The sequence below is a fragment of the Henckelia pumila genome, chromosome 2 (genome assembly GCF_033568475.1).
Source record: "Henckelia pumila isolate YLH828 chromosome 2, ASM3356847v2, whole genome shotgun sequence".
In the NCBI taxonomy this organism is placed as follows: Eukaryota; Viridiplantae; Streptophyta; class Magnoliopsida; order Lamiales; family Gesneriaceae; genus Henckelia; species Henckelia pumila.
The window spans coordinates 132,500,809-132,512,675 of record NC_133121.1 but is presented as its reverse complement, the minus strand read 5'-3'; the positions used below and the strand labels follow the sequence as shown (position 1 = coordinate 132,512,675).

The 11,867-nt window shown below is 36.8% G+C and overlaps 1 protein-coding gene across 1 annotated transcript; it reads right to left on the bottom strand.

Annotated features, from left to right (window-relative positions):
- Positions 1–6,109: 6,109 nt before the first annotated feature.
- On the bottom strand, positions 6,110–8,851 carry LOC140881113 (small ribosomal subunit protein RACK1-like). The gene is made up of 3 exons (XM_073286159.1): positions 8,298–8,851; positions 7,610–8,027; positions 6,110–6,469 (listed from the first exon to the last, which is right to left on the bottom strand). Exons 1-3 carry the CDS (start codon positions 8,765–8,767, stop codon positions 6,368–6,370), a joined length of 990 nt encoding a protein of 329 aa, XP_073142260.1. The 5' UTR covers positions 8,768–8,851; the 3' UTR covers positions 6,110–6,367.
- Between the last annotated feature and the right edge of the window lie 3,016 nt (positions 8,852–11,867).

The window sequence follows — 11,867 nt, the reverse complement described above, 5'->3', positions numbered from 1 at the left end:
CAGGAATTGGCTCTGTTCACACATCTAGTTTATCACTTTCAAATGTATATCACATGTAGTGACCCTTACCTGGATCACCTACTAAATCAGAGTTAAGAGCATAATTTAGCATGCATTAAATCAAATTGCTGCGGAAGACTAAATACAAGTAGACCGACAGAATACAACCGGCTAATCAAACTCGATTTATACAACCCAATCGAATTACTTTAAATAAAACCTACAGCTAACCCTGCTGTCTTCAAGGTCACTGGCTACTCCAGGCTCCTGGTGCTCAATCCTGCACCTAATACCTGCCCCATCGAATAGGGTATCCAGATACACAGAAAATACTGGACGTGAGCTCTAAGCTCAATACGAAAGCACGGATAAACATACAAATATGATGCATGCAAATGACCGGGTATCCATATTTGGGATAACTGTATACAAACTGCTCAAACTTGCGCCTGGGATATAAGCTCGTCACATCGGGGTAGCTAACCACTGTGTGCGACCACTCATTCGCGAATCCCGAACGCGGACCACGGAGTCCTTGAGGTATCAGTACCTAAGGGTACTCGATATCAAACGTCCTAACAGGGCTGAGCAACCCTAACTGGCTCATCTCGAAAGATATACAGATGTACAGGCACAAGATGATATGCACATGTCGCATAAGAATAATAACATGCAAACACATAAATGCAACATATAAGCATGCATATCCGCTGCCAATCTCAGTCAGTACTTACGTACCTTTCTAAGACAGTCCTAGTAGTCCCACTCTAGGTTCCAAGCCTATCATCAAGTCTACAATGCAAATACCCATGCATCATTCAATAAGCTCTAAAAGTCTTAACTAAGCTATTGCATACTCCTAAATAATTTAAGGAGACCATAGCTATATCTGCGTCTGTCGTCAGTCCTTTGTTGTAGATAGCCTCAAAACTTGGCCACAACTCCGCTACGATGCCTGGATTTCTATGCCACTTCCGGATTCCCCACGGGACGCCTAGAATTCCTTAGATCTGAGTTAGAAGGCTAAGGAATTGAGAGAGAAGAGAGGAATGGTGCACTTCAAAAATGGGCTCGGCACCCCCTATTTATAGACGGCGATCGGAGCTTCCGAACCGCGATCGGAATGTCCGAACATGATCGGAACGTCCGATCCTGCCATCGGATCTTCCGATCTTGCATTATCCGCCACGTGTCAAAATATCACTGGTTGACTTCGGATAGGGTGATCGGAGCTTCCGATCCTGTTCGGAGCTTCCGATCAACCACACGTCATGGATGACGTAATTCGATCGGAGCTTCCGATCGTTCATCGGAGCTTTCGATCACCTTCGAAGCATCCGATCCTAACTTCGGAGCTTCCGATCTGTCTGACCCACCGGACCATTTCTGATCATTTTGGGTCTATTTCAAGGCTCCATTAATCCATTTAGAAGTCTCCTTAATCACATTTTTACTAAATATAACATGATCACACGATAATTACTCATTATCGTTAATTTTGGATATGGGCCACTACATCACATTCCTAATCTAACTTTAAATCTTGCATCTGTTGGTCAATTGTGTGATTCGGGTCTCTCAGTTCTTTTTTACTTCTACCAATTGTTGTGTTCAGGACACGCGATCTCAGAAGGTGATTGGGACAGGCCGTAGGGAAGGGGGACTCTATGTCTTGAATGAGCTAAAAGTATCAGATGTTGCTGCATCTAGTGTGGATTTGTCGTCTTTTCGTTTGAGTCGTTCGTCTTCTGATTTTTATCTTTGGCATTCTCGTTTAGGTCATGTTTTTGGGTCTCGTTTAAAGTTTTTGGTGTCTACAGGAGTTTTGGATCATTTGGACAGTCATGATATTTCTGATTGCAGTGGTTGTAAACTGGCTAAATTTTCCGCCTTGCCTTTTTATAAAAGCATTTCTTTTTCAATTGCGCCATTTGATCTTGTGCATTCTGATGTGTGGGGACCTTCTCCTGTACACACCAAAGGAGGTTCCAGATATTATGTTTCCTTTATTGATGATTTCACTCGTTATACTTGGGTTTATCTTATAAAACGCAGGTCTGATTTCCTTACCATATTCCGTAACTTTAGAGCTCTTGTGAAAACCCAACACTCATCTGTCATTAAATGTTTTCGGTGTGATTTGGGGGGTGAATACACTTCTAACGATTTTTCTCAGTTACTTGCTTCTGATGGGACTATCCACCAAACCTTGTGTACAGATACTCCTCAACAAAATGGTGTTGCTGAAAGAAAACATCGTCATCTTGTTGAAACAGCTCGTTCGTTCATGTTGTCAGCCGAGGTTCCTAGTGTGTATTGGGGGGAAGCAGTACTTACGGCTGCTCATGTAATCAACAGAATTCCAATATCTCATAATTTAGGTTTGTCCCCGTTTGAAAAGTTGTATGGTCATTCATCTGATTATTCCTCGTTGCGCGTCTTTGGTTGTACTTGCTTTGTTCTTTGACCACAAGTTGAGCATAATAAATTGTCTCCCCGGTCCGCCTTATGTGTTTTTTTTTGGGTTATGGTGTTGGTCAAAAGGGATATCGTTGTTTTGATCCAGTTAGTCAAAAATTGTATGTCTCGCATCATGTTGTGTTTTTAGAGCATATTCCATTCTTCTCTGTTACTGCTAGTTCACATCATATGACACCGTCAGATCTAGTTCGTATTGATCCTTTCGATGCCAAACTCGATGAAGCTCTATCTGATACTTTGGTTCACGAGGCATCCACCTCACATTCCCCTGCTCCTACGACCACCCAATTATCGGATGCGATTGCGGATGTTCCTTTTCTGCGTCAGTTCACTCGCACTCGTAAGTCTACTAAACTCCCCGATTTTGAGTACTCCTCTTATTCTACTTCATTTGCTTTCTTTGTTGCCTCTGTTCATCGTCTTTCTGAGCCTTTGTCCTATAGAGAGGCAATTCTTGATCCCCTTTGGCAGGCTGCTATGGCTGAGGAACTTACTGCTTTACACCAGACTCATACATGGGATTTGGTTCCGCTGCCATCCGGAAAACATACCATTGGTTCTCGTTGGATCTACAAGATTAAAACCAAATCAGATGGATCCATTGAGCGATACAAGGCTCGACTTGTTGCTAAAGGCTATTCCCAGGAGTGTGGCATGGATTATGAAGAAACGTTTGCCCCTGTTGCAAAAATGGCGACTGTTCGCACTCTGATCGCAGTTGCTTTCGTTTGTCGATGGAGAATATCTCAGTTGGATGTCAAGAATGCTTTTTTGAATGGTGACCTTCATGAAGAAGTTTATATGATGCCTCCTCCTGGTGTCGCTCATCAGCCTGGTGAAGTTTGCAAGCTTCGCAAAGCTCTTTATGGTCTCAAACATGCACCACGTGCCTGGTTTGAGAAGTTTTCTATGGTGATCACTTCACTTGGCTTCCTTTCTAGTCACCATGATTCGGCTTTATTTGTCAAGCGTACAAGAACAGGTCGTATTCTCTTATTCTTGTATGTTGATGACATGATCATTGTGGGTGATGATTATGATGGTATTGCATCTTTGAAATCTGAGTTGGCACGTTGCTTCGCTATGAAAGACTTGGGTATGCTACGTTATTTTTTGGGAATTGAGGTTGCCTATTCTCCAAAATGCTATCTCTTATCTCAATCAAAATATATAGCTGATTTGTTTGAGCGTGCTCGACTTACTGACAACAGGACTGTTGATACTCCCCTTGAGACCAATGCTAGATACTCTCCGTCGGATGGCACTCCTTTGGCAGATTCCAGTCTCTATCGTACCATTGTCGGAAGCCTGGTTTATCTTACCGTGAATCGCCCAGACATTGCACATGTTGTTCATGTGGTTAGTCAATTTGTCACTGCCCCTACTACAGTTCATTGGGCTGCTATTCTTCGTATTCTCAGGTACCTTCGGGGCACTCAGTTTCATAGTCTCTTGTTTCCTTCTACGTCTTCGTTAGAGCTGCGGGCTTACTCTCACGCATTGGGCTGGTGATCCTACGGACCGCAATTCGACCACTGGATTTTGTATTTTCCTCGTTGACTCGCTTATTTCGTGGAAGAGCAAGAAACAAGATGTCATCTCTCGGTCTTCTACTGAAGTTGAGTATCGTGCAATGGCCTCAACTACCTGTGAAATTGTTTGGTTGCGTCGGTTGCTTGCTGATATGGGTATTTTTCTTTGTCACCCTACTCCACTACATTGTGATAATCAGAGTGCTATTCAGATTGCACGAAATTCAGTCTTTCATGAACGAACCAAACATATCGAGATTGATTGTCATGTCACTCGCCACCACCTGCAGATCGGCACCATCACATTGCCATTCGTTCCTTCTTCTCTGCAAATTGCTGATATGTTTACAAAAGCACACCCGGCTTCGCACTTTCGTTTCCTGTTTGACAAACTCTCAATGCTTATCGCTGTAGCATCGTGAGTTTGAGGGGGGATATTAGTTGTATTATAATATTATCTTTATTAGTGTTTAAGGGTATTTTAGTCTATTTCTTTTCATTGTAATCCCTAGTTATAAATACTCTTTATTGTATTCTGATTCATTATGCAAGTCAATAAAAAATCCCTAGCCTCCTTTTTTTTTCTATGTCATCAAGCACTTCTCGTTGACACATCAACATTTTTCGATGCTACATCAGCGCTTCGATAAAAAAACTATTAAAATAATTGAAAAAATATCGAATTAACAGGATGTGACAATCTACAATATGATCAAAAGATGATATTTAATCCCCTTTTTGCTCGAGACTCTTGCATAGAACTTGCTCGATGTGATTCACTCAACTAACGTGATTTGCAATTAAGTGTTAGCTTGAAAATTTATCTAATGTGCGTCGAAAAAAAACGAAGTTGAGTTCCTACGTCAAAAAATTGATAATCCCTTCTTTTATAATATAAAAATAAATATTTTTTTGGCTATTTAAAAAAAAAGGGGGAAAAAAAAGGAGAAAGGCGTGGAATTCTGGGAGGGGAATGCATGGATAAAAGTGAAGGAAAAACGACGTGACGATGATGAGGCTTATCATAAGGCTCATCACCACATTTATTGTTTTCTGTCTCTCGTGCCTTTCATACTTATTATTCCCAATCCCAACTGCTATTTCCACACAAACCACACTTTTTGTCTCCATTTCATTCTTCTTCTTCTTCTTTTTATTTTATTTAAATACCATATGTACGTACAAATACAATAGTGTATGTGTACATATTTCTATGACACGTACAGTCAGAGACAAATTTTATATATTAAAATTGAATTGTAAAAATAAAAATGGTGAAATGAGGGTTCAGTCAATTGTGGTATGAAAAAACAGTTGTCCGACGATTCAATGATGCAACAATATAACACCTTTGCGTGCTAACTCGCCTGTGTCCCATCCTTTTGGAATATCGTAAATATCTCCATGCCTCTCGTCTCTACCCCACCATCTTTTAACATTTGCCACCCGCACCATTCTCCAGTCTGAGTACACCAATAATAATGTTAATGTACGTCCAATATATAATACATTCTATATCTATAACTATTCTATCGATCATGAGATTTTTGTATTCAATTTATCAAAACATTTTGTGACAATAGAATTTTTGTATTGAATTTTTTGTAATGTAAAAAATTGATGCACCTATAATATATTGACTCGCAATATATGTACACTGCCGTGCGAAAATAATTCTATGGCGCACTTCTCAGCGACTTGGACCAAACATGGATTCTGTAATGGTTTTTTTTAAGCAAGTTGTGATCACTGAAAGAAGCCTCCTGGGGCTTGGCTTGGGTGGTCTTCGAATAACGATGGCATCGAAATGCTATCAAGACTAGACATCAAAGATTCAAAAGAGTAAAATACTGCTTTCAAAAAAAAAAATATTAAAATTATGTTTTCGACAATAATATGGTATTAAGTATAGGTACCGTACCATATCCTTGAACCGTAGATTTAAAATAAACTGTTGAAATTGATTTTGATAAACCTTGAGAGCTTCGAATAACAAGTTTAATAGTTTTTTTATTAAATTATATAATTTTGTAGGCTTGGGGATATAAAGTGCAATGATATCGAATTATATGTGAACAATTATTGCATATTGTAACTTGAAATACTAAAACTTTGGATTGAAAATTTAATAGAAATGAATTTTTGACCCACGTCACCACTCTTGAATGTAAAAACTGCAAAACTTCAACAAGTCTCGATTACACGAAAATAAGTAAATAACTTAACAATTAGCAAATATACTATCTACCAACAAAAAAACTCAAATTTAACAGTAGACATCAAACCATGGCAACAAAAGGTTTTCCTTGAATCCCTTCCAGGGATACAAAATATCAACTTCAGTTGGTCCTCTTTCAATAACGTCCAATACCCCAAACTCGAATGACGCCATCTGTGTAACCGCTGAAAAGTGTGCTTCCATCAACACTCCAATTGAGGCAAGTGCAGAAATTGATCTACATCAGACCATTGACAATATCAGATAAATGATAAACACATCAATCCATCCATCTGTTAGTCAAATATATATTTTTGACTTTCGGCTTTTTCTTATGGTATGTATTACAAAGAACCCGTGAAGCCTTCAGTTTAATGCAATTACGAATATATCCTACAAGAAATGTGAATCTTCCAATAAAAAAACAGTCGCAACAACAAGCCAAGAATCCTAGCTACATTTTTTGCAGTAGCAGCAAGATAGCCTGTAGTCACAAGTAATAATCATGATCCACTAGCTCGATCAACCTTCCCAACCCCTACAAGGGGGTTATAGACACTGATCGCAAACCTCCAACAAAGTAAGATGATGTAAACCCACAAAATTCAAAATGCTGGACCTCACAAAGCACAGTCCACAATGACTAATTCCCATACCAAATCCACGACCAGATGACGACCTATAATGCAATAATCAACTTGACATGGAATTAAGGACTTTTAACCGTAAAACCACAAAATCCAACAAGCTAGACCTCACAAAGCATAGTCCCCAGTGACAAGTTCCCATACAAAATCCACAACCAGATGATGACCAATAAGGCTAAGGCAATTATCAGTTTGGCATGGAATTCAAAACTTTTGATGGAACGGATCATGCAAAAATCTGCAGATATAATTGGTACCAAAATTTTACATTTGACACTTGACAAAGTTTCAAGCATTATCTTCCGTAAGCTCTTTCCAGCCAGGCAATATAACAAATCCGTAATAATTGGACAGCGGAAACTAACGCCATCACAAATAAAAGAAATAGCCAAATCACTAAGCAAGTGAACAAAGTCATCATATTTCATACAAACAACCAGAAGCATACAAAACAAAACAAAAACACCAAAAACAGATCCATACTAAGATTTACTATTGCCTGATAACTATTAATCAATAAGTGACATATTAATCGAACAAGCAACAAAAGGGACAAAAAACCATATTACTTAAAAACTTAAAAACACAAAATGGCACAAAAGAGCAACACAGAAGACAAAAAGAAACTATAAGTAACAAGAAGGCAAAAAACATAAAAATAGTAAAGAACTACAAACACAAATGGCACAAAGTGCAACTCTGAATCTACAATGCAGAGAGTTAATATGTACCTTGTTTTTACAAGCAGATGTTTGATCAGTCCCCTCAGCATCCATCTCACTCTCCTGCTTCAAATCAACCTTGAGATCCACCACAACACTCTTGCTCTCCAAATCCCAGATCTTGATGCTACTCTCTGTTGCAGCACAAAGCCAATACCTATTCGGGCTGAAGCACAGGGCATTAATAACCGAACCAGCCTCCAATGAATACAAACGCTTCCCTTCCGCCAAATCCCAGAGCAAAATCACCCCATCTTTCCCACCACTCGCGCACAAACTCCCATCAGGAGACACTGCTACAGTGTTTACGTATCCAGTATGGCCGCTCAGTGTTGACCTCAGCTTACAATTAGATAAGCCCCATATCTTTACATTTTTATCCCACGATCCTGAAACAATCATTGGCTGGAGGGCACTCGGAGAAAATCTTGAACACAACAAGATAAAGGCTATTGACATTAGAATACTGTTTGCAGTCGTTAAGATTAAAAGTCAACAAAACACTAAGAATTTCAATCATGCTTCTGGAATTTAGATTCACGATTCCGATGGCAAAGAAATATAAATGTATCAAAATCGCTCCAAGAACCCAAATGTAACCTTCAAAAACATAAACATTCAACACTACCCACGGCAACTGGACAACACAAAATTACTAGTTATAATGAACAAACTACACACCACTTTATAACCATACCTCACGCAAGAAACCCAGTCGGAGTGGGAATCCTGCTCTTGAATCGTATACTTGCACTCCCCGAGTGTATTCCACAGCTTAATCGTCTTATCCCTGGAAGCAGATACGATTTGCCTGTTATCAATGGAGAAAGCAACAGACAAGACGTCTTTAGTATGTCCCACAAAGCGGCGAGCAGTGTTCCCAGTCTGCAAGTCCCACAGACGGAGCTCTCCATCCCAGGCCCCGGAGAGGGCGAACTGGCCATCGGACGAGAGGACAACGTCCTGAACGAAGTGCCCGTGTCCCGTGAGGCGGCGGCGGGCCACACCGTAGTTCTTGTCCTCCTTGGTAAGGGACCAGAGAATGAGGGACTTGTCGCGGGAAGAGGAGACGATCATGTCGGAGTTGTCGACTGGAGTGGCGATGGCCGTGACCCAGTCGGTGTGGGCTCGCATCGTTCCACGGAGGATCAGCTGTTCTTGCGCCATACTCGTCGCCGCAGCTGGTTGCCTGAGCAAAAATGTGAGTGTGTGTTTGCAAGAGGCGGGGACGAGGATAGAAGGCGAAATGTGTGTGTGTTTTTTGTATATATGAGTCTGGGAAATTAGGGTTTTTGGTCTTATTGGGTTTCAGGGGTTTGGAACATTAACTCCAGTTGGACCAAAATTCGGCCCAATAATAAAAGAAAATTAGCCCAACAGGTTAATATTTTCTCAATTCTCGTGAGTCGTGACCAAACATGCCTTGGCCCGCATAAGTATACAACTTTTAATTTATATAAACTTGAATTTAACCCATGTTTTATTTGTTTTAAATTAAATTAAAAATCAAATATTTATAATATATATTCTATAATATAGCAGATAAAATTAAATTAGTGCTTTTTATTATTTCATGAGTTATGTCGCAATTTTTTTTGGTTATAAAAATTTAAAGGAATAGTTTTTTGTTCAAATAGTAACCTAGATAATAAAGAAACTTCAACTCCGTTTAGAAAAATACTTAAAAAATATTTTTAGTTTTTTATAAAAAAAAAACTTAAAGTATATATTTTAACAAAAAAAATTAAAAGTTCATATTTTTTTATAAAAAAAATTGTTTTCTAAATATAGTGTTTAGAGAATAATTAAGATATTTTTTCATGTTTCAGAATTAAAGGCAACACGATAGAGATCAAATAAATTACTTTTGAACTATAAAAATATTTTTATAGAATGGTTGCACAAACACATGTTTAGTCTTAAGAGAACTTTTATAAAATTTTGTTAAATACACTTTTATAAAAATGTTACAAGTTCTTATCCAAATGAGAAAATTCGATGTTGGGTGTGTGAATAAAAATATATTCTTTTTGTTTTTAAAAAAATAATGGATGTAATTTTACATGTGGCAAACCGTGAATGGGTTAAACTGTTAAAGCAACAACGTTACACCCAGCATCGACCAACCCCAATAAGGCCTAAAATCGAAACAAAATAGAAAGCGAGTCATATAGTTGGAGGTGCCTCTCATCGCACCTCTTAGTTGAACCATAAAATATGAATATTGTATAGTGAAAGACTCTAACAATGCAATGACATAAACCTCATCTCCTACAGCTGGGACGAGAACTCGATTGCATTGAATATTAAAAACTTTGACTAAGATCGTGTTTGCAACCTCTAAAAATAAATTATTATGGAGATTTTTTTTATTAATTTGTAAAGAGAATCTCCATAATCACTTATTTTTAGAGATTGCAAACACTACCAACCTTTAAATTATTTTCACTTGTCATACCATCTTAATTAAAGTGTCATTAAAAAAACTCGCACACACGCAAATTCTATAATTTTTGGAAGGATGATTAATTATTGTAAAATACTTGTTTAATAAGTTAAAACAAAAGCTTTAAAATCCGAATTTTTTAACTTTTGATTAATCTATTTAAAAGTATAACCATTAACCAGGCGTAGACAAAATGTTTTTTCTTTTAAATATATATTGCTTCGAGCATTGTGCAACTTTAATCGGTTTCAATTCCTTCCAAGAAATAATGTTGGCTCATCTTAAAATAATATTAATAACTAGTAATATTTAATATTTTTCATAATGATACGTAAATTAATGGTAATCTTTGCACGACGAAAATTCAAATTTTGCAAATTAAACAATTTTTAAAAAAAAAATTAATGGCAATATATTTTTCGTCCAATGATTGTCCCGTCTGTAAATTATAGTTGTAAAAAATATATAAAATCATCAAGATTTATCGTTAATTGACTGATTGATAATAAAACTATGTCCTTGGATAATTATTGCAATCAGGGTTAAATTTGTTTGTTTTTATGGTGATAGAACCAACAATCGCTACACTTCAATGCTCATTTAATAAATTTTGGGACTAACGCAATAATATGTAAATAACGTTAATCATATAAATAACACTAGATATTATATGACAAACTCAATCAACGCAATAATATGTAAAGAAAGTTAATCAAATAAATCACACTACATCTCATATGACAAACTCGATCGACAAATTGTTTGTGGAGGAAGTCAAACTCCTAACAATTGTTCAAATTTACTTATTACCAATCAAGGTTAAAATTGATTTTTAATCGCACGTGCAAACAACTTATATAATAACATCCTACTTATCCTCCTCTCCTCGGTATTTCACAAGATTTCATTTGAATAGGGAGATATAACGATGAAAATATATAATATAAAAACAATAAATCAGTATATATATATATATATATATATATATATATATATATATATATATATATTGATAGCATCATGATTCATAACCCTAATATATCTTATAAAACTTGAGACAAATTATGATAACTCAAACTTTGATATTGTTTGGTACGAAGGATAAAACATTGGTTGAATAATAATTATTGTTTATTTTGCTTATTTTGCTCAAATTTTTAAAAGGATTAGTGTCATTCACCAATATCTAATCCAAATATATTGATTTAAAATATTTATATTATTAATTCATCGTTATCTAATCTATGAACCAAACAGTTTATGTATTTGTAACCAATCCAAGTCTCATTCTTAGGCTGGTTTTTCACATACATCCCACATAAATGAAATAAAATAAACTTCACAAGAAATTAAACACCGTTGCATGTGAAAATATTAATCCATATATATATATATGAATAATTAATTAAACACATATATAAATCAAAACTGTTGCACTGCCACACCTAATCCCCCCTACGGATGAATGTGGTCCATATATTATTCATCCTTTAATTTCTGATGAGTAAATCGTCATAAATTTTGCAACAAATAAAACCCAAAAATCCCTTGACAAAAATAAAATGAAAAAAAAAAATCACAATCAAATAATAAATAAATGAAAAAAAAAAATGAAAAGGAAAATTCTATAGAATCCAATGTTGGCTTGAATATAGCTTCAACGGAACGCTGCTTTCTCCAGACACCAAAAATGGCAAAGCAAATCTAGAGATATATAGATTCACAAGTCATGATATCTATAAGCAGCATCAGCTAGCCCCATCTGCATGCAGAATCAGGATTTAAAAAACAAAAACAAAAACAAAAAAAAAAATGTCCCAG

What these genes read in the sequence shown, in the direction of transcription:
- LOC140881113 (XM_073286159.1), bottom strand. Translation starts at nt 8,767, where the DNA reads ATGGCGCAAGAACAGCTGATCCTCCGTGGAACGATGCGAGCCCACACC. An exon ending in GACTGGGTTTCTTGCGTGAG is followed by an intron (nt 8,028 to 8,297) that starts GTATGGTTATAA and finishes GTTGTGTTCAAG; the next exon opens with ATTTTCTCCGAGTGCCCTCC. An exon ending in CATCTGCTTGTAAAAACAAG is followed by an intron (nt 6,470 to 7,609) that starts GTACATATTAAC and finishes GGTCTGATGTAG; the next exon opens with ATCAATTTCTGCACTTGCCT.